Here is a 16,571-nt window from a genome sequence, read left to right as displayed (position 1 = left end):
CTCACGTCCCCTTACGACTCCCCCGTGTCGGCTAACCCCCATATCCTCTCCCTGCGTCCAAATCTCCTGCGACCCCCACCTCCACCCCGGGTCCACTTCATGTCCCAGTGTCCATTCCCAAGGCACACATTGCTCCTGACCTCTTTACTCTCTACAAGCGCCCCCCACCACCCCCGTATCCGTGTCCCTGCCTATTACGTTCCGCATGAAAGCACACAGGACCGGCGCTAAAAGCCATTCCTTTATTCCCCCCAGTCAGGCCGCATTCACAGGCACACTGGGAATCCGCTGATGGCTTCGGTGCTCTGCACGATCATGTCCGCCAGCAGAAAGCAGAAGCCTGGCAGAAGGGGAGTGCAGAGCCGGTGGAGGAAGGTGGGCCCTGGGGCGGATGACATGGCCTGCCTGAGGACTAGGGATGGGGGCTCCAAGGGTGTCTCCCACCGGGTGTGCTGGAGTCTGGAGTGCAGGTGTTGGGGAGTCCCTGGAAGTCATTTAGGCCTCCCTGGGAGAACAGGTGACTGGGAAGTTTCTGGGGAGGGGAATCCTCTAGAGGGGTAATCTCCACCCTCTTCCCCTTGGGCTGGTTACCCGCAAGAAATGAGAAGGGTAAAGCCAGCCATCCGAAAAAGTAGGACCAGGAGAAGAAGACTTCGTGCTTCCAGGCGTTCTTTGCAGTGTATCCCGTCAAAGCAATCAGCAACAGCAGCCCTGAGTCACGCCCACCGGTCAGGTGAGCAGGGACCAGGTAGGGGCAGCACCCAAGCCCACCCCTATTGCCAAGACCACGCTTTTCAGAACGGCCTCTGGCCTGTGCAAAGGTAGCCCAGCTACCCTTTGGCTTCACTTTTGTGACCCCCCCAACCCCCCACTGCCCGTTGTCCTTTCTATTTTTTTTTTAATAGATTCTTCCGTTGTACAGTACATCCTGACCAGTTTTCTCTCCCTCCACTTGTCAGTTTCTCCATATCTTCCCCCCTCCCCAAGGTAGACTTCCTCCCCTCTGCTTCCTCTTCAGAAAAGGGCAGACCTCCAAGAGACCCCAGCCAAATGGACAAAGTAATATACAAAATGGCAAGGCAAAAGCCCTCATATCCAGGCTGGACAAGTCAACAGTCCTAAGAGCAGGCAAAAGAGTCAGAGATACACCCACTCCCCCTGTCAGGAGTCTGTCCTTCCTGTACTGGACTCCTCCACTCCACCCTTCAGCCACACCCCTTAATTTCTAACTATATCAGTCAACCTCTCTTGGCCCACCGCCTTCAGGACCGCCATCACCACCACCCACTCTCCGCCAAGGAGGTGGCTGTCTTCTCACCGCTGAGAAAAAGTAAGACAATGGTATTCTTGCTACGCAGTGACTCGCCCTCTTGGCACCGAATCCTGATCCCCAACCCCAAAGATATGATACTGAAGGTCGCTGCCAACACCATGCATGCTGCGGTCACCGCCAGGGTGTCTGGAGAGACAAGGTAGCGTCAGCCGGGCACTCTGCCACCATGAAAGAGCAACCTTGAGCTCTTCTGGCCACCCTGGCCCCACCACACACACACCTGAGCATCTAGAGCTCAGCTGTCTGCAGGTGTTTATATGGGGACCGATGAGGTCATGTAGGAAGATAGCAGCCAGACAGGTCTGGGGAGAAAGAGCTTTCATGGTAGAGGAGGGATGGATCTGAGCCTGGGGTGGAAGGGCACAGCTGGAGCTGGGGGTAAGGGTGGGCTCTGGAATGTGGTCTGATATAGGGGCAGGTAAGGGTCTCACTCTGGCAGGGAATGTTGGAGCAGATGCCATGGGTGCAGTCCTGCCACAGGCCACTGTGGCCCCCGGGCTGTCGGATCCAGTAGTTGGTAGCAGTGGACAGTACTGTGAGGATGCTGGTCAAGAGATTAAGCAAACTGCCTCCAGTCTGAAGGCTCCTCTTCACCCCCATGCCAAGGAAGCAGCTGCCAAGGACATTGAGGTAGGCTGGCTCACATCCCTGATTGGGGGGGGGGCTCCTCCACTGCAGAAGGCCTCCCACCCCAAGCCCTCCTGCTGGATGACCTCAAGATCCCCAACACTAGTCACGTGGTAGCTCAAACCTGTAATCCTGGCACCAAGGAGGCTGAGTCGAGAGACTGAAAGTCCAAGGCAGACCTGGACCATATAATGAGTTCTGGGCTAGGTGGACTATAGTGTGAAACCCTGTCTCAATTAAAACCTACCAACCAACAAACAAAACAGGAGCTAGACATGTAGCTCTGTGCTAGAGTGCTTGCCTGGCACACACAAGGCCTTAGGTTCCATTCCCTAGTACTGAATAAACCAAGCACAGTGGGGCACACCTGTCATCCTAGGACCTGGGGGTAGGGGCAGGAAGTTCAAGGTAATTTTTCACTACACACTGAGTTTAAAGCCAGTCTGGGCTATGTGAGACTGTCTCAAACAAAACAAAAAGATTCCCAGTCTCCCATCATGCTCCTGGCCTCTTCCTCAACCACCTTGGCAAAGAACTTATGATTGCCTCTAAGAAACTCTCTGCCGCCTAGTGTACTCTAAGACGGGCTCACTGGAAGACACCCCTCCCCCACCCACCATCTTTACTTCAGGGCTCTTCCAGAGACTTCCAAATCAGCTGAATGCCCCATGTACAGGGTCCCATTGACTCAGTGCCCTCCACACACCTACCCCTACATGTATACACCTCAGAAAATGACTCACAGCCGGTCCCCTGGGACAGACAGCCCATAGGGTGGGAGGGGTGGAGGATGGGTCTCTGTGAGGCAGCAGAGATTCCAGAACCCTCTCCTAGTAGCCATTTAAAGGGATACCCTCCCCCGGAAGCATGTTCATTTTCTGACTCTGTCCTTCTGGAATTTTTCATTTTTGTTGGTTTCTGAGACAGGGTCTCTCTCACCTTGTAGTTCTGGCTGACCTGGAACTCACTATGGATATCATTCTGACCTCAAACTCAGAGGTCTGCCTGCCTCTGCCTCCGAAGTGCTGGGATCAAAGGTGTGCGCCACTATACCCAGCAAGATTGTTGTTTTGAGACAGGGTCTTTTAACTCTGTAACCCATGGCGCTTTCAAACTGTCTGAGCAGTCCAGGTGTGACCTTGAACTTCTGATTTTTCTGTCTCTACCTCCCTGGTGCTGGGGTTATAGACTTGAACTGCCATTCCTCTATTCCTTTCTGTTCTGTTTTGAGGCAGAGTCTACCGAGTAGTTCTTAGCTGTCCTAGAACTTACCATGTAGACCAGGCTGACCTCCAACTTGCAGCAATTCTCCAGCCTCAAACTCCCATGTACAGGGAGTGCACCACTAAGCCCAGATCCCAGCAGTTTCACTTTTAAATTTTTTAATTTTTCTTATTTTTGAAAGGTAAATTGTCATTTTTAATCACGTGTATCCATGTGTCTGTGTGTGTTATGTCTTCTGAATGCAGGTGCCCAATGGACGGCAGAGGCACTGGATCCTTTAGAACTGAAGTTCCTTTGGCTTTGAGCCACCCTGATGTGGGTCCTGGGAACTGAACTCAGCTTCTGAGCCCAGCTCCAGAGGCTCTTTTAACAGAACAACAGCTCAGAAAGCAAGCTGGGAGCCAGGTGGTTGCTCCTGTCTGCAATCTTGGAAGGATTAAGCAGGAGGCTTACCTTCAATTCTGAGGCTAGTTTGATCTACATGTGAGTTTCAGGTCAGCGGAGCTCCTGTCTCAAAAAGAAAAGGGAAGAGGATGGAGGAAGGACAGGTGATTCAGGAAAGAAGAAAGGGAGAGAGGGAGGAAGGAAGGAAAACGAGAAGGCAGGAGTTTCAAACCTACAACTACTGCATCGCTGATCAAGTTCTAAAAGTTTCTCTTCCTTTAACTATCATGGTACCCTATAAGCTCTCCTGGGCCCCATGCAGGCAGGGCTCCATCCTCTTCTCCATTTCCCTAGTAAATGCTGATCTCTTCTGGGTGCCATCATAAGCCTCTATCCAGGAGAGCCTTCCTCTCCCCAATCTTGACCATCTCAGAGAGCAACCAAAATGCCACCTCTAGCCCCAGGTTCTTCATCTGATCCCTAAATAGCCTGCTCCTGGCTCTCCTCTATGGCCACTCAACCACATTGCCACTAACATCATGGGCATGGAATCAATCACATCTGATCAGGGATCAAACTTGTAACAGCTTGGCTGTCTCATCCACTTTGTCAGACCAACGCCTTAGGTGCTTTCCTTCTGGTGTACCTTTGACCCTGAGCTCTGTCCCTTCCTACCTGATTTCCAACCTTCCAATCTCCCCCCCCCAGGTCACACACACACACACACACACACACACACACACACACACACACACACACACACACACACACACACACACACACACACACGGGACAGCTTCTCCCCTGTTCAGTTATTGCCCAATGTGTCACCATTGTAAGGAGAAACCTAGCTGTGGCAATAGTTCCCAGATGCTTCTCTGTCATAACTTCCCACCTCCACAGTCTCCACCACCTTTCCTGCCCTTTCCATGTCTCCATCCATCTTTTGGCATCTCTGTCTGGATAGCATCGTTCCTGTGCTAATGAATATTTGTAATCCTAATACTTCAGAGACTGAAGCAGGAGGATTGCTGTGAATTCAATGACTGCCTAGGCAGTTAGTGAGAGAGTTCGGGATGTAGCTTGGTGATTGAGGGCTTGCCTTAGCTTGAAGGAGGCCCTGTATTTCATTCTCTGTGTTAAACCAAAAGAATAGTTGCTAAATGTCATCTCTGGTTTAAAAAAGAAAGAAAGAAAAGAAAAAGGCATGCTTGGGTTTAGTTTTCCTCCCACATCCTCAGGCTGTGGCTGTCAACTGGCCCACGTCAAATGCTAGTGGTTAGGGCTTGTTTGTGATGCATGTCAGTGGTCCCAGAGTGGCCTCACACAGAGAGAAGGAAATGCCTAATAAAATGGGGGCCACCTGGGGAAGAAGAAAGAAAAACAGATGCTGGGAAAAAGAAGAGCCGTTAAATAGGGGAGAGAGGCAAAGGGAGCCTATGTCCACACAGGGCAGAAGCCACTTGAGGTGTGCAGGTCTGCATGGACATGGCTCTCCCTTCCCTGAGGGCTCCTCTGTTACCTACCATAAGGCTCACATATGGTTGACTTAGGTGCTAGAGATGGAACTTGGACCTCACTTGTGCTCAGCAAGCCACCATCCCCGCCCTTGTTTTATTTTTTGCCTTGAGGCAAGGTCTCACTAAGTCACCTAGGCGAGCCCTGAACTCACTGTGTAGCTCAGAGTACAGTGTAGCTTTGAAGGTGTGATAGTCCCTGCTCCAGCCTCCTGAGTAACTGGGATGATAGGCCTGGCTCGGTTTATGTTTTGACTGATCTGATCTTGGGACAATTAGATCTCAGTATGTTTTTATTGAATGTGTGAAGAAACCAGTGAAGGGTAAGGCAAGGTGGGGGGTGGGGCAGAGACAGAATCCTGCATTTCGTCTGTAGCTCCTGAGAGGACAAGGCTCCAAACATCCTGCAGACCCCACTGTCTTGCCTTCTGTTCACAAGTTTTCATACCCAGCCCGGTGGGTTCTACAGTGAGCACCCAGGCTCAGGCATCCTGGGGTGGAGACAGAGTTGTGAGGGGAGAGTAAGTACTTGAATGCCCTGCACTTTCCTCCCGCACCCCAGCAGGGTCCTCCCTGGGGAGGTGGGCTGAGTAGTTACCTGCACAGAGGAAGAGGACAGAGGAGACCCAGCCCAGGTAAAAGGACCAGGAGAAGAATGTCTGGACCTGGGGAGATGGAGTCTGGCTCCATCTGTTACTGGTGTACACTGCCATGGCCACTATTATGGAGAGAGCTGAGGGCAAGAACAAGAGAGAGCTGCTTGGCCACTGCAGGACTCACCAGCTCTGCGGTCCCAGTGCAGCCCAGGTCCCATCCATACCTGCAGCAAAAGCCATTACAGTTGAGACCAGAGGGCCACGGCCTGGGATGGACAGGGCCGGACTGTAAGACAGAATCAGAAAGCCCACGGACACCAGGCTCCACAGGGCGGCCAGGATACAGAAGCTCTGTGTCACATGGATATAGCCTAATGCAAGATGAGACTTCTGGGTGTCTGATCCCCACTGGACATTCCCACCCCAAGAGCCCATTGCACTTTACCTGCTACTTGACTCTCATGTGTTGTTGGCCAGAGACCGCTGTGGGAAGAGGATATGGGGCCTGTGGCCACTATCCAGAAGTCAGTGCTCAGAGCAATCAGAGAAGAAATCAGGCCCAGGGAGCCGGCAAGCAGGGCCAGGGACTGGCAGGGCTCCATGGAAACAGCTCTGAGTTTCCACTTCTTAGGGGATGAAGACACAGATAACCCAGACTGTTGGGTCTTAGAAAAGGGACATGCGCCCAAACTCCCAGGACCTCTGAGCTAGAAAAGCAGTCAACGAGTGGCAGGCTTGACACCTGACTCTTCTGACACCCTCTCTTCCTGCGTGGCTTCCTCTCCCCTCTTAGATTGGCTCTTCTCCACCTGGGTGGTACCAGAAGGCCTGCTGATGTCTTTACTAGCTGGCTGCTCTGGGGGTCTCCACCTTCCGTGGTCTAGGTAGTGGTTTACACTGGTGTCACAGGCTCTGCAACTCCAAAGTTGGAGACAACAGAGAGGGTTTCCTGGAAGAACTTAGGGAGGGGTTTGGGGGGCCCAGAGGGAGGGGGGCCCAGAGGGAGGGGGAGGTGGACTAGTCATACTAGGGTGCAAATTAACTGAAAGGGGAGATGTGGCTGAAGGGACAGTTGTGTCATACTTTCCTGTGGTTTTTACACTTTGCTCCTAGACTCTAGCACTAGAGTTTCCAACAGTAGAGGGGAGGGGAGGTCAAAATACCAGTTCCATGGGAGGAAGGGCTTGGCGTGGAGAGAGATCCCATGTTCCTAGTTAAAGCTTCTGCCCCGGACAGACAAGATTCCATAAAGCTTAGGGACAGAAGGCTGGCTTTCCTACATCCTCATCTCACACATATGGTGAGAAGTCACCCCACCCAGGTGGGCCTTCCAGCATGGGAGTCTTATCACCAAGATGAGGTGTCTGGGGAGTGGAGACAAAGTGGCCCTTCAGGTTCTTCTGCCTCTGTCCTCCAGTAATGGTCAACCCCTTTACAGGGAATCACAAAATGTGTCTGTCATCTCTTTCTCTGGTGACTTAGAACTGTCTTCCCAACACTCAAGATCTGAGGCCAGAGGAGCGTGAGTTTAAGGCCAGCCTGGGCTACATGAGACCCTGTCCATCCAAAAACATAAAATAGAGAGGGGGACAGAGCTGTGCTCTCCCTAGTGAAGGGGTCATCCAGGGAGGGGAGGGGAAGGGAATTAAGGAATTCCTGGAGCTTAGGTGGGTGGAGAGCAGGAAAGCTATGTTTCTAGGATCAATTTGTTCATCCTCTTATCCCACACATTCACTTCCAGACATTACACCATGGCTAGCTCTGAGGGACCCATTTATCTTGTTCCTTGTAGAACTGAGGAAGAAAGGCCAACACATCAGAATATGTCTGTTCCCGACAACCACACTAGCTCGTTTCTCTCTAAACCAGCCCTGTGAGGACTCACACTTTAATAGTTTCACATCAGTTTTATTAGATCCCAAAATGTCTCTCTAAAAGGTTTTCGATTTTTCTACCACCCCTTGTGGCAGATGGAGGTTCATGTCTTCTCAACTCCCTCCCACCTGACCAACACAGAACAGAGGGATCAGGGACTCCCCTATCTAGAATCCAGGAATGAGCCCCCTCATTCCCTCAGGAGCCAGGACTTCTGGCACCTAGGTCCTCCCCTTCCTCTTCAGTGCCCTCGTGGTAACTTCCAGCTGCAAGGTTTACCCCAGGTCTCAGCGTGGGGTGGATAGGCGCCGGCACTCATGCATCCGGTAGGCACACATGTAGAAAATCCCTGTGGACAGAAAGCATTGACACGCCAAACCCTTTGAACCTACATGTCATCCCAAGAGACTCCTCATTTCCTCCCTCCCCTAGGGTCACCAGTCCCCAGACCCCTTAGACCTAGAGTCTGTCTTTAGATCTGTGTAGGATACCTTGCCAACTTGCAATCTGAGGTTGCTTGCCTTGCCCTAGATTTCAACCTTCCCACCCCCCTGCCTCAGTACCTGCAAAGAAGGTCATGAGCAGGGCCACCCAGCCCAGGATGTAAGACCATGAAAAGCGCCAGTCCCCAAAACGGCGGCCCAGGAAGCTGACGGTGACTCCAGTGTAAATGGCCAAGGCCAACAGTACAAAAAGAGCTGGGGAGAGAGCATGGGGTGCGATGGAGTGGGATGAGAGAATTGGAGATAAGGAAGAGGGAGGCTGATGAGGGTGGGGACAGTGGTGTTAGTGAAGGTGATGTGGGGGATGGGATCGGATGAGGACAAGGCAGAGAAGTACAATAAAGCATTGGACAGTTCCTTGTCTCTGGATTCTGGGAGGGAAACTAAATCCCTGCACTGTTCTGGTTTATAGAGTTTGTACCAACTAACAGGTGGCTCAGAAACACCCACCAGGGGACTGGAGGCTGTGGTAGTTTGAATAAGAATGGCCTCCTTAGGCTCATATTTTTGAATGAAGTGGCATTATTTGAACGTATTAAAAGGATTGGGAGGCGTGGCCTTGTTGGAGGAAATGTGTCCCTTGGGGTGGGCTTTGAGGTTTCAAAAGCCCATGCCAAGCCCAAACTGTCCCTCTGTTGGCCAGTGGATTAGTATGTAGCTCTCAGATACTTTTCCAGCACAGTGAATGCCAGCAATTTCCCCTCTATTAAGATAATGAACTGAGATCTCTGAAACTGTAAGCCAGCCCCAATTAAATGTTTTTCTTTATAAGAGTTGCTGTGGTCATGGTGTCTCTTTACAGTAGTGACTAAGACAGAAGGTTATTAAGAGCCTGTGTCTGAGAGTGCTGCCTCTGGGACAGGGGAAGATGGAGGTTAGACAACGTCACGGGCAGTGAGTCCCTTTGTGATGGTTTGGTCTTCAGTGTCAGCTCTACTCACCTAGGAGTGTGTGTGGTCTGTGTGTGTGTGTGTGTGTGTGTGTGTGTGTGTGTGTGTGTGTGCGCGCGTGTGTTTGCCTTTCCAGAGAAGGAGTTATCATTTTTTATTTGATTTATGTGTGCATGCCATAGCACTGTGAGGATGTCGGAGAACAATCATTAGGAGTCTGTTCTGTCTTTCCAGAATGTGGGTTCTGGGGATGCAAACTCAGTTCTCCAGACTTGAAAGCAAGTGTCTTTAGCCACTGAGCCATCTCACCAGCCCCCCAGAGCATTTGAATTAAGGTAGAATATACATCCTGCATGTGGGCAACAGTAGTATCTCATGGGTTGGGATCCTGAATAGCATAAAAAATAAGAAAGTGGGCTGAATACCAACTGCCATCTCTCTGTTTCCTGACTGTGGATGACTGTGGATACAGCTGCCTCATGCTTCTGCCATCATGACTTCTCCACCATGATGGTCTGTGGCCTCCAGCTATGAGACAAACATACTTTCCTACCTTCCTTAAGTTGTTTCTTGCTAAGTATTTGGTCACATCAATGAGAAATGCCACCAATGTCCTTTTCATCACCTGTGCGAAAAAATTCTGATAGGACTCCCCTTACGTGTCTTCATTAGTTGGTCTTCAGCTGACTGTCTATAAAGACTGTCACTGTGAGTGTAAATATTTTTAAGTTCTCGAGGGTGTTAGTTAGTATTGGAATCCCTGCCTAGAATACCCTAGTGAGAGGCTGAGTGTGATTCAGTAGCAGAGCTCCTGCCTATGGTTCCAGTGAGGGGCTGGGGTGTTTTCAGTGGTAGAAGCTCTGCCCAGAATTCCCCAGTGAGAAGCTAAGAGTGAATGCCTTTCTAGTGTGTGTAAGTTCCTGAGATTTTATTCTATCACCAGGACAAAAGAGAGAAAGGAAAGATGGGAGGGGGGAAGTGGTTGTCTTTAATTAAAACACAGAGTTAAGAGCTAAGAAGAAAGAAAAGTCAGTGGAGCTGGGTGTAGGGATGAGAGGGAATGGAGTGGAGAGTCACAGGAAGTGGGTGTTGCAGTGGGGTTGAGGAGTTAGAAAATTTGGGTGGGGAAGGAAGGGTGGGCTCACTCACTGGAGGCAAAAAACATGATGCCGGCGGAGAAGGGCCTGGAGAGGCGAGTGAGGGTGGACTGCTGTGCGAAGGCTAGGACGCCCATGATGATGCCCGAGGTGGCACACAGGGCAGACAGGATCATGAAAGCCCGGGTGGCATTCCAGTATGCTGTGGGGACACATCACAGTCACTCCCAGGTCACTACTTCTGACTCAGCTTTTCCCTCTTTTGACCTAGCACACTCATACTCACACTCCAAAGCCCCAGCTCTCATGACCTCTTCTGGGAAGTGTTGCTCTGATCAGGGCTACTATCCTCAACCTCTGCTTTGGGTTCTAGCTGTCTCTCTCATGTCATCCCCTCCAGCTGACTTCTCCCTGAAGATAGGGACTGGCTTGGGTCTTGCTGTGAACACCCCAGCATGGGTGTGGCTCGATGTAGGTCATGTATAATGTTTATTGAGTGAATGTTTCCCATACGCTCTTAACAGTAATCTCTATGTTACTCATCCTTTCCTTTTCATCCATTATACTTTTCTGCATCCACAAAGTCCTGTTCTTTTGTCTTAACTATATTTGTAGTCTGATCTAAAAAGACCAGAGCTGGCTGCTTCGCTGTTCATTGCATCCCCAGCCCCAGACACCTATCTGGAACATGATCAATGTTTAGTAACAAGTTTTGAGACTGGGTCTCTTAGAGCCCTGTCTCTTGTCCTTGAAGTCATGATGGAGCTAAGGTTGAGACTGAATTCCTGACTCTCCTATCTCTACCTTCCTGAGATACCATACTTTCCTCTGTTTTTGAGACAGGCTCTTGCCATATAGTTCAGGCTATGGGTCCTCCTGGTTCTCCTGAGTTCTGGAATTGCAAACACCATCATGTTTGCCTCTGTCCAATCCTTACAAACAACTGCTTCCCAGCATTTCTGGGAGATGGAAGGAGGCTGACCTGTGAAAGGTGCTTGGGCTAGGTAAGCACTTAGTAGGTTTAGCTTATTTTTGCTGTTTTGGGGAATAAAATTCAATAATTATTAACAAATATATTGTAGAAAATCTTAAATCTTGTGCATGATGTGTAACATGATGTATTATCATATACTGTTTTGTATGATACATTAAACACAAATATTAAATACTACTAATTTCCCATGCTATAGAGCATATTATTCATTAATATTACATATTCATACCTAATATATATATTCTATGTAATATATTTCTCCATGTCATCCTTCTCCCATCGTGTGTGTGTGTGTGTGTGTGTGTGTGTTTGTATGAGTATATGCCTGTTTATGTGGGTACATGTGTGTATGTGCATATTGAGACCCAAGGTTAACCTTGGCTTTTGTTTGAGATAAAGTTGCTCTCTGGCTTGGAGTTTACCAAGTAGGCTAAGCTCGCTGGCCAGTGAATCTCAGGACTCTACATCTCTCTCTGTTGTGTCAGGGTTAGAACTCATGTACCCTTTATTTATTTGTTTATTTGGGTGACAGACAATCCCCTTGCCTCAGCCTCCTGGTTCTGGAATTATAGATGTAAGCCATCATACCTGGACAGCTAGCCAGCCAGCCTGCTTGCCTGTCTGTCTGTTGGTCTGCCTGTCTACCTACCTCTGGTGATTTGAATGGGAATATATTTAAATGTTTGGTTCGCAGTTGTGAAACTATTTGGGAAGGATTAGGAGGCATGGCCTTTTGGGTGGAGGTGTGCCACTGGGGGTGGGCTTCGAAGTTTCTAAAGTCTATGCTAGGCCTAGATCTCCCTCTCTCCCTTCCTCCCTCCCTCTCCCTTTCTCCCTCCCTCTCCCTCCCTCCCTCCCTCTCCCTTTCTCCCTCTCCCTCCCTCTCTCTCCCTCTCTCCCCCCCTCTCTCCTCCCCTCTTCGTTGATTAAGAGGTGATTGCCCAGCTACTGCTGCACCACACCTGCCCCCCCCCATGGTGGTCATGTACTCTAACACATTGAAACTGTAAGCCCCAATAAACTCTTTTTTCTGTAAGTTTCCTTGGTCATGGTGTTTTGTCATGGCAATAGAAGAGTAACTAAGATACTTCCTACTTACCTATTCATTCATCCATCTTATCTATCATCTAGATTGTCCTATCCTTCCTATCTATCTATCCTTCTATTCTAGCCATCATTTTCTACATTATTTATACCTTTATCCATCATATAGCTTATCCTATCTATCCACTCATCCATCCACTCTATCATCTATTCTATCTTTCTATCACTATCTATCATCTACCCATTCTTCATCCATTCGCCTACCTGTTCATCATCTTTCTATCCTACATATATCAGTCAATCAACCAATCAATATCAGCTGGTCAATCACCTATTCATCCATTCATGTATCCATCCATCTATAAGTACACAGTAGGTAGATAGCAAAAAGTCTTTCATCTGACAGGCAGTCCATCAACAGCCTCTGTGGTCCCTGTCCCTAACACTGTGTATTGGTTCATAGCACTTATTTATTTGTTGTATTTTGAGACAGGGTCAAACTATGAAGCCTAAAACTCACAATCCTCCTGTCACCACATCCCAGATGCTGACCACACCCAGCTCGTGACACATATGTATAAAGTGCTGCTCTGGCAACGCCAGTCTCATTGCTGCACCTGACACCACTTTGTGTGAGGAAACGCCACTCCATTAACCAAACCACAAAGCCTGTCACTTACACCCTGCCACTGTAACTAGAGAACAATCCATAGATCCCAAGTCTGTTCTGCCCTCTGTCTCTCTGAGTCACCATGCTTTCCCTTAGACTGCCAGGGGTGATGGCCATAGGGTTGTGCTCTGGGGGGAGAGCTAGACCTCAGCACTGCTCAAATCCTGGCCTCAAGGCTCACCAATGCTCTCGGTCTGCAGGAAGCACTTGCTACCCAGGCAGTAACGCCACAGGCCCTGGTGTGCGAAGGACCCCGACAGCCGGTACTGCATCCAGTGGTCCGTTGCTGTGGCTACCACCAACAGGATGGTCCCCACCCAGGCACAGAAGAGACCGCCACCCATGAAGCTGTACATGGTGACCTGTGGAGAGGGGAGAGCTCAGGTTGTGAGTGGGTACCCTGGGCCTGAGGGAGGAGGGTTGGGTCTGGGCCCCTGGGTTTGAGAGGAAGACTGGACCTAAAGGAGGAGAGAAGGGGTGGAGATTAGACTCCTGGGCCTGAGGGAGGATAGATGCCTGGACCCCCGGGTCTGAGGGAGGAGGGCTGGGAATCTGCATTCTTCATTCCTGACAGAAAGATGTCCATGAAATCTCAATTCAAGACTCTTAGAGAGAGGGGCTGGGAGCCTAAACTTCTCAGGGAGGGGGCTGTAGATCTCATGCTGGTGCCTACCTGAGTGGCAGAGTTTGTTCTGAGCCCTCCTTCTGCTGAAGCCCCTCTGCAGAGACTGAGCCGAGCCAGGTTGCTGGTGTCTCTGCCTCGTGGCCCCCCAAATCCCTTAAGCCTCCCCACACAATGGCTGCACAGCCCAGCAGCTTCCAGCAGGCAGAAACACAGTGACAGCAGAGGCCTCAATGGAATTTGCTGAGACAGGGGACAAGGGGGCCCCATCAGCCTCTGTCTGTGACCCTCCCCATCTCCCAGGCTTTACTCCTGTCCCCACTCTGGCTAGCCTGAGCCTCACAGGAAGCACGGCCCACACAAAAGAGATAGAATAAACATCTTTTTATTGTTCAACCTGGGCTTCCCAGCGTGAGGGACAGAGAACAGCAATGGCAGGGGTGGATACAGGTGTCTGGACATGCCAGGCCAAGGGGATCCGTTGGGGTAGGATCAAGGGCTTGTCAGAGCTGGGCTGGAGAGTTGAGGATGGTGCTTGGCATGCCATGAATGTGAGTATGAGGGTGGTATGATATGAGGTGACCGTGAATCAGGGACCAGAAGAGGAGAGTAAGCCCAGGCTAGTGGTCCACGGCTGACTGAGAGGAGGGTCGGTGAGACAGGGTTAAAACAGACAGACAAGCTGGGGATGATTCGAGACCTTGTGGCCAAAATCTTTAATCCCAGATAGGTGGAAGGTTGAGACAGGAGGGTCGCAAGTTCAAGGCCAGCTTGGACACTTAGCGAGATCCTTTCTCAAGATAAAAACAAGAGGGTTGCAGTTTAGTTCAGTGTTCTACTGGTATCTGGGAGACTAGTACTGAAAAAAACAGCAAATAAGCAAATTAGGAATGAACATGGGTTAGAACTGGAGGCCAAGAGGGGAGTGGGGGAGGGTGGTGAAATGGGTTGACTATGGAATGGGAAGAGGAAGGGCTTTGGGTGATGATTTGGTCTGGAAATGGGGTTGCAGCATCCCTGGGGGCATTGAGAATAAGATGGGATGGGATAATAGCTGTGGCTGGGATACTGTGAGTCTGCGCATGGGAGTTTTCTTATTTGGGATGCTAAGTCAGGCTTAGGCTTTACAGTGTGATCTGTAGGAAGCCTTTGGAGGCTGTGCTTTGGGGCCTGGGAAGGCTGGAGAGATGATGTTCCTTAAGGGGTACCTCTGAAGGGTTAAGAACCCTGTAAGCTCTGGAAACCCCTGGGTACTGGATGCTCTTCAGGGCCCTAGTAGTCTGTCTCCCAGTCTTCAGACAGTGGTGTTGGGGGCAGGGTTGGCTCCAGGCCTCCAGCTTCCTTCTGCCCATCCTGGGATGGTGGTGTCACTGGCTGAGTCTTGGGACCAGCCCCAGGGCCTCCTGCCATGCTCCTCTCCAGCTCGTTGGCTCTCACAGGACCCCACTGTGATTGGCCCCGGCCCCTGCTTCTGCCCCGGAAAGGCCTGCGCCGAGCCTCCCAGCCCCCTCGGGCCTGGTCCCATCTCCTGGGAGGCCTCCTGACTGTGTCTGGTGAGACGTGGCATGGCTGGGCAGAGCAAGAGCAAGGCGGTAAGGACTGTTGGAAGTTGTAGGTTCCCAGTAGGGCACTGTGTAGGAGGTAGGATAGAGTGTCCAGGCGGATGGGTACAGTAACTGAGGCCAGTTGCTCAGGGAGCCCCAGGTGGGCTGGGTCTAGGGTGCTCAGAAGGTAGGGTGGCAGAGTCGGGGTGGCTGAAGCAGGCCATGCATCAGTCCCAGCTAACGGCAGAGAAAGGTTGTCCCTAGAAAGGAAATAAGACCGGTAAATACATCAACTGCCTGGTACCTTTGCACCGACACCAGGGACACAGCACCGTGAATTCCCCCACCTGGTTATTACCTTTTCTTATTAATTCCAAGACACAAATCCCCAGCTCCAATTCCCAGCTGCTAAGTGTCTAAGGCTTAACTTTGTAATTAATTATTTTACTTATTTATTTTGAGACAAGGTCTCATGTAGCCAGGCTAGTCTCAGACTCTGCTATGTAGCTGAGGATGACCTCGAACCTCTGTTCCTTTTGCCTCCACATTTGCAACTCAGCCACCAAGTCCCACAGAAAGAGAGAGAGTTCCTAGGTCATAAAACCTGAGTCTGTCTGTTTGGTTTTCGAGCGGAACTTTCAGTTCCTCCTGGCTCTAACATGCTCTATCCCCTCTTGTTTATGAGGCTCTTCCCTGAAAGGTTTTATCTTACTCACCCACTGCACGAAGCCTCATCTTTTAGCTCTTCCATCTTCTCGATCTTTCCTGAAGTCTTTTCTAGATCCTTCTGGGGGCTTTAACAGGAAAGGGAGGGGCAAAAGAAGAAACAGGGCCAAGGCCCATAAAAGCATACAGCCCTGGGGCGGGGCTAGCGGTCTGCAAGGAGCTGCCATTGGCTAACCCAGAATATCCTCCCACCTAGATAAAAGCCTGCTGTAACTCTTTTAGAGTCAGGGAACCAGGTCAGGCTCCAGCTCTCCAAGCCCCAACTCTCATTGCTTGATCCTATGGCTCTAGACCACAGGCCTCCTCTCTCAGATTCAGGGGTCCAGGCCCTGCCTTCTTTCTTCAGCCCCAGAGGTCCAGGCTGTAGCCCTCTTCCCTCAGTTAGATCCTCACTTAGATCCAAGGGTTCGGCCCAGCCTCCTCCCACAGACCCAGGGCCTAAATGCAGGTGTCTCCTTCTATATTTCTGCAGTTGTCCTCAGGCTGTTCTTACGAATTGCTGTGACTTTTAGACTGAGGACCCTAGGTCATGGTAACCTAGGCATCCTGGGGGCAGGTTCTATTACATGTGACCTCGAACTTGCATCGTGACCTTAAGTTTGCCTGGTCTCTTGGCTTCAATTTCCACATTTTAGAATGGAGCTAAAGTTATTGGTTCTGCTGAGATGCTTGTGACATCTCTTGCTAGTGCATGTGCAAAGCTGTAAACACTATCCTAACTGCTGTGATGTGTCTCAGGTCATTCGGAGAGTCACCAGTCCGACATTAATACATTGTAAACAAAGAAGAGGCTAGAGGCTTTTTTTTTTTTTTTTTTTTTTTTTTTTGCATATAGAGTATTTTTTATTTAATTTTATATAACAAAGTCCAATTAAATGAAAACAAACATTTATACACAATATTTGGGAATTTGGGCGTCGTTCTT

General features: G+C 50.2%; 4 protein-coding genes across 4 annotated transcripts; all 4 read right to left on the bottom strand.

Annotated features, from left to right (window-relative positions):
* Positions 1-240: 240 nt before the first annotated feature.
* Positions 241-2,127, bottom strand: Cldnd2 (claudin domain containing 2). The gene is made up of 5 exons (XM_051174259.1): positions 2,085-2,127; positions 1,765-1,946; positions 1,319-1,459; positions 592-711; positions 241-340 (listed from the first exon to the last, which is right to left on the bottom strand). Exons 2-5 carry the CDS (start codon positions 1,931-1,933, stop codon positions 267-269), a joined length of 504 nt encoding a protein of 167 aa, XP_051030216.1. The 5' UTR covers positions 1,934-1,946; positions 2,085-2,127; the 3' UTR covers positions 241-266.
* A 3,239-nt stretch (positions 2,128-5,366) lies between these two features.
* On the bottom strand, positions 5,367-6,384 carry Nkg7 (natural killer cell granule protein 7). Its single transcript, XM_051174199.1, has 4 exons — positions 6,127-6,384; positions 5,906-6,052; positions 5,684-5,818; positions 5,367-5,576 (listed from the first exon to the last, which is right to left on the bottom strand). Exons 1-4 carry the CDS (start codon positions 6,281-6,283, stop codon positions 5,518-5,520), a joined length of 498 nt encoding a protein of 165 aa, XP_051030156.1. The 5' UTR covers positions 6,284-6,384; the 3' UTR covers positions 5,367-5,517.
* Positions 6,385-7,782: 1,398 nt separating this feature from the next.
* Lim2 (lens intrinsic membrane protein 2) lies at positions 7,783-13,623 on the bottom strand. The gene is made up of 5 exons (XM_051174292.1): positions 13,428-13,623; positions 12,936-13,116; positions 10,099-10,248; positions 8,120-8,254; positions 7,783-7,905 (listed from the first exon to the last, which is right to left on the bottom strand). The coding sequence occupies exons 2-5, from the start codon at positions 13,108-13,110 to the stop codon at positions 7,844-7,846; spliced, it is 522 nt and encodes a 173-aa protein (XP_051030249.1). The 5' UTR covers positions 13,111-13,116; positions 13,428-13,623; the 3' UTR covers positions 7,783-7,843.
* A 915-nt stretch (positions 13,624-14,538) lies between these two features.
* CUNH19orf84 (chromosome unknown C19orf84 homolog) lies at positions 14,539-15,671 on the bottom strand. The gene is made up of 2 exons (XM_051174357.1): positions 15,637-15,671; positions 14,539-15,180 (listed from the first exon to the last, which is right to left on the bottom strand). Exons 1-2 carry the CDS (start codon positions 15,669-15,671, stop codon positions 14,649-14,651), a joined length of 567 nt encoding a protein of 188 aa, XP_051030314.1. The 3' UTR covers positions 14,539-14,648.
* Positions 15,672-16,571: the final 900 nt, after the last annotated feature.

Source organism: Phodopus roborovskii, unplaced genomic scaffold (assembly GCF_943737965.1).
Source record: "Phodopus roborovskii unplaced genomic scaffold, PHOROB, whole genome shotgun sequence".
Taxonomy (NCBI): domain Eukaryota; kingdom Metazoa; phylum Chordata; class Mammalia; order Rodentia; family Cricetidae; genus Phodopus; species Phodopus roborovskii.
Note: the sequence above shows the minus strand (reverse complement) of the source record. Positions and strands in the feature narration are given on the sequence as shown.

Bases quoted from the DNA above. Each gene is read 5' to 3' on its own strand.
- Cldnd2 (XM_051174259.1), bottom strand. From the start codon at position 1,933: ATGGGGGTGAAGAGGAGCCTTCAGACTGGAGGCAGTTTGCTTAATCTC. The intron at 712-1,318 runs GTGAGAAGACAG...GGCGTGACTCAG, and splicing joins TGTCTTACTTTTTCTCAGCG to GGCTGCTGTTGCTGATTGCT. The intron at 341-591 runs GTAACCAGCCCA...CCCTTCTGCCAG, and splicing joins ACCCTTCTCATTTCTTGCGG to GCTTCTGCTTTCTGCTGGCG.
- Nkg7 (XM_051174199.1), bottom strand. From the start codon at position 6,283: ATGGAGCCCTGCCAGTCCCTGGCCCTGCTTGCCGGCTCCCTGGGCCTG. The intron at 6,053-6,126 runs GTAAAGTGCAAT...ATCTTGCATTAG, and splicing joins ACATGAGAGTCAAGTAGCAG to GCTATATCCATGTGACACAG. The intron at 5,577-5,683 runs GTAACTACTCAG...TCTCCACCCCAG, and splicing joins TGTCCTCTTCCTCTGTGCAG to GATGCCTGAGCCTGGGTGCT.
- Lim2 (XM_051174292.1), bottom strand. From the start codon at position 13,110: ATGTACAGCTTCATGGGTGGCGGTCTCTTCTGTGCCTGGGTGGGGACC. The intron at 10,249-12,935 runs GTGAGCCTTGAG...GTGTCCCCACAG, and splicing joins CCTGCAGACCGAGAGCATTG to CATACTGGAATGCCACCCGG. The intron at 8,255-10,098 runs GTGAGTGAGCCC...CTCTCTCCCCAG, and splicing joins CATCATGTTTTTTGCCTCCA to CTCTTTTTGTACTGTTGGCC.
- CUNH19orf84 (XM_051174357.1), bottom strand. From the start codon at position 15,671: ATGGAAGAGCTAAAAGATGAGGCTTCGTGCAGTGG. The intron at 15,181-15,636 runs GTGAGTAAGATA...TTTCCTTTCTAG, and splicing joins GATGAGGCTTCGTGCAGTGG to GGACAACCTTTCTCTGCCGT.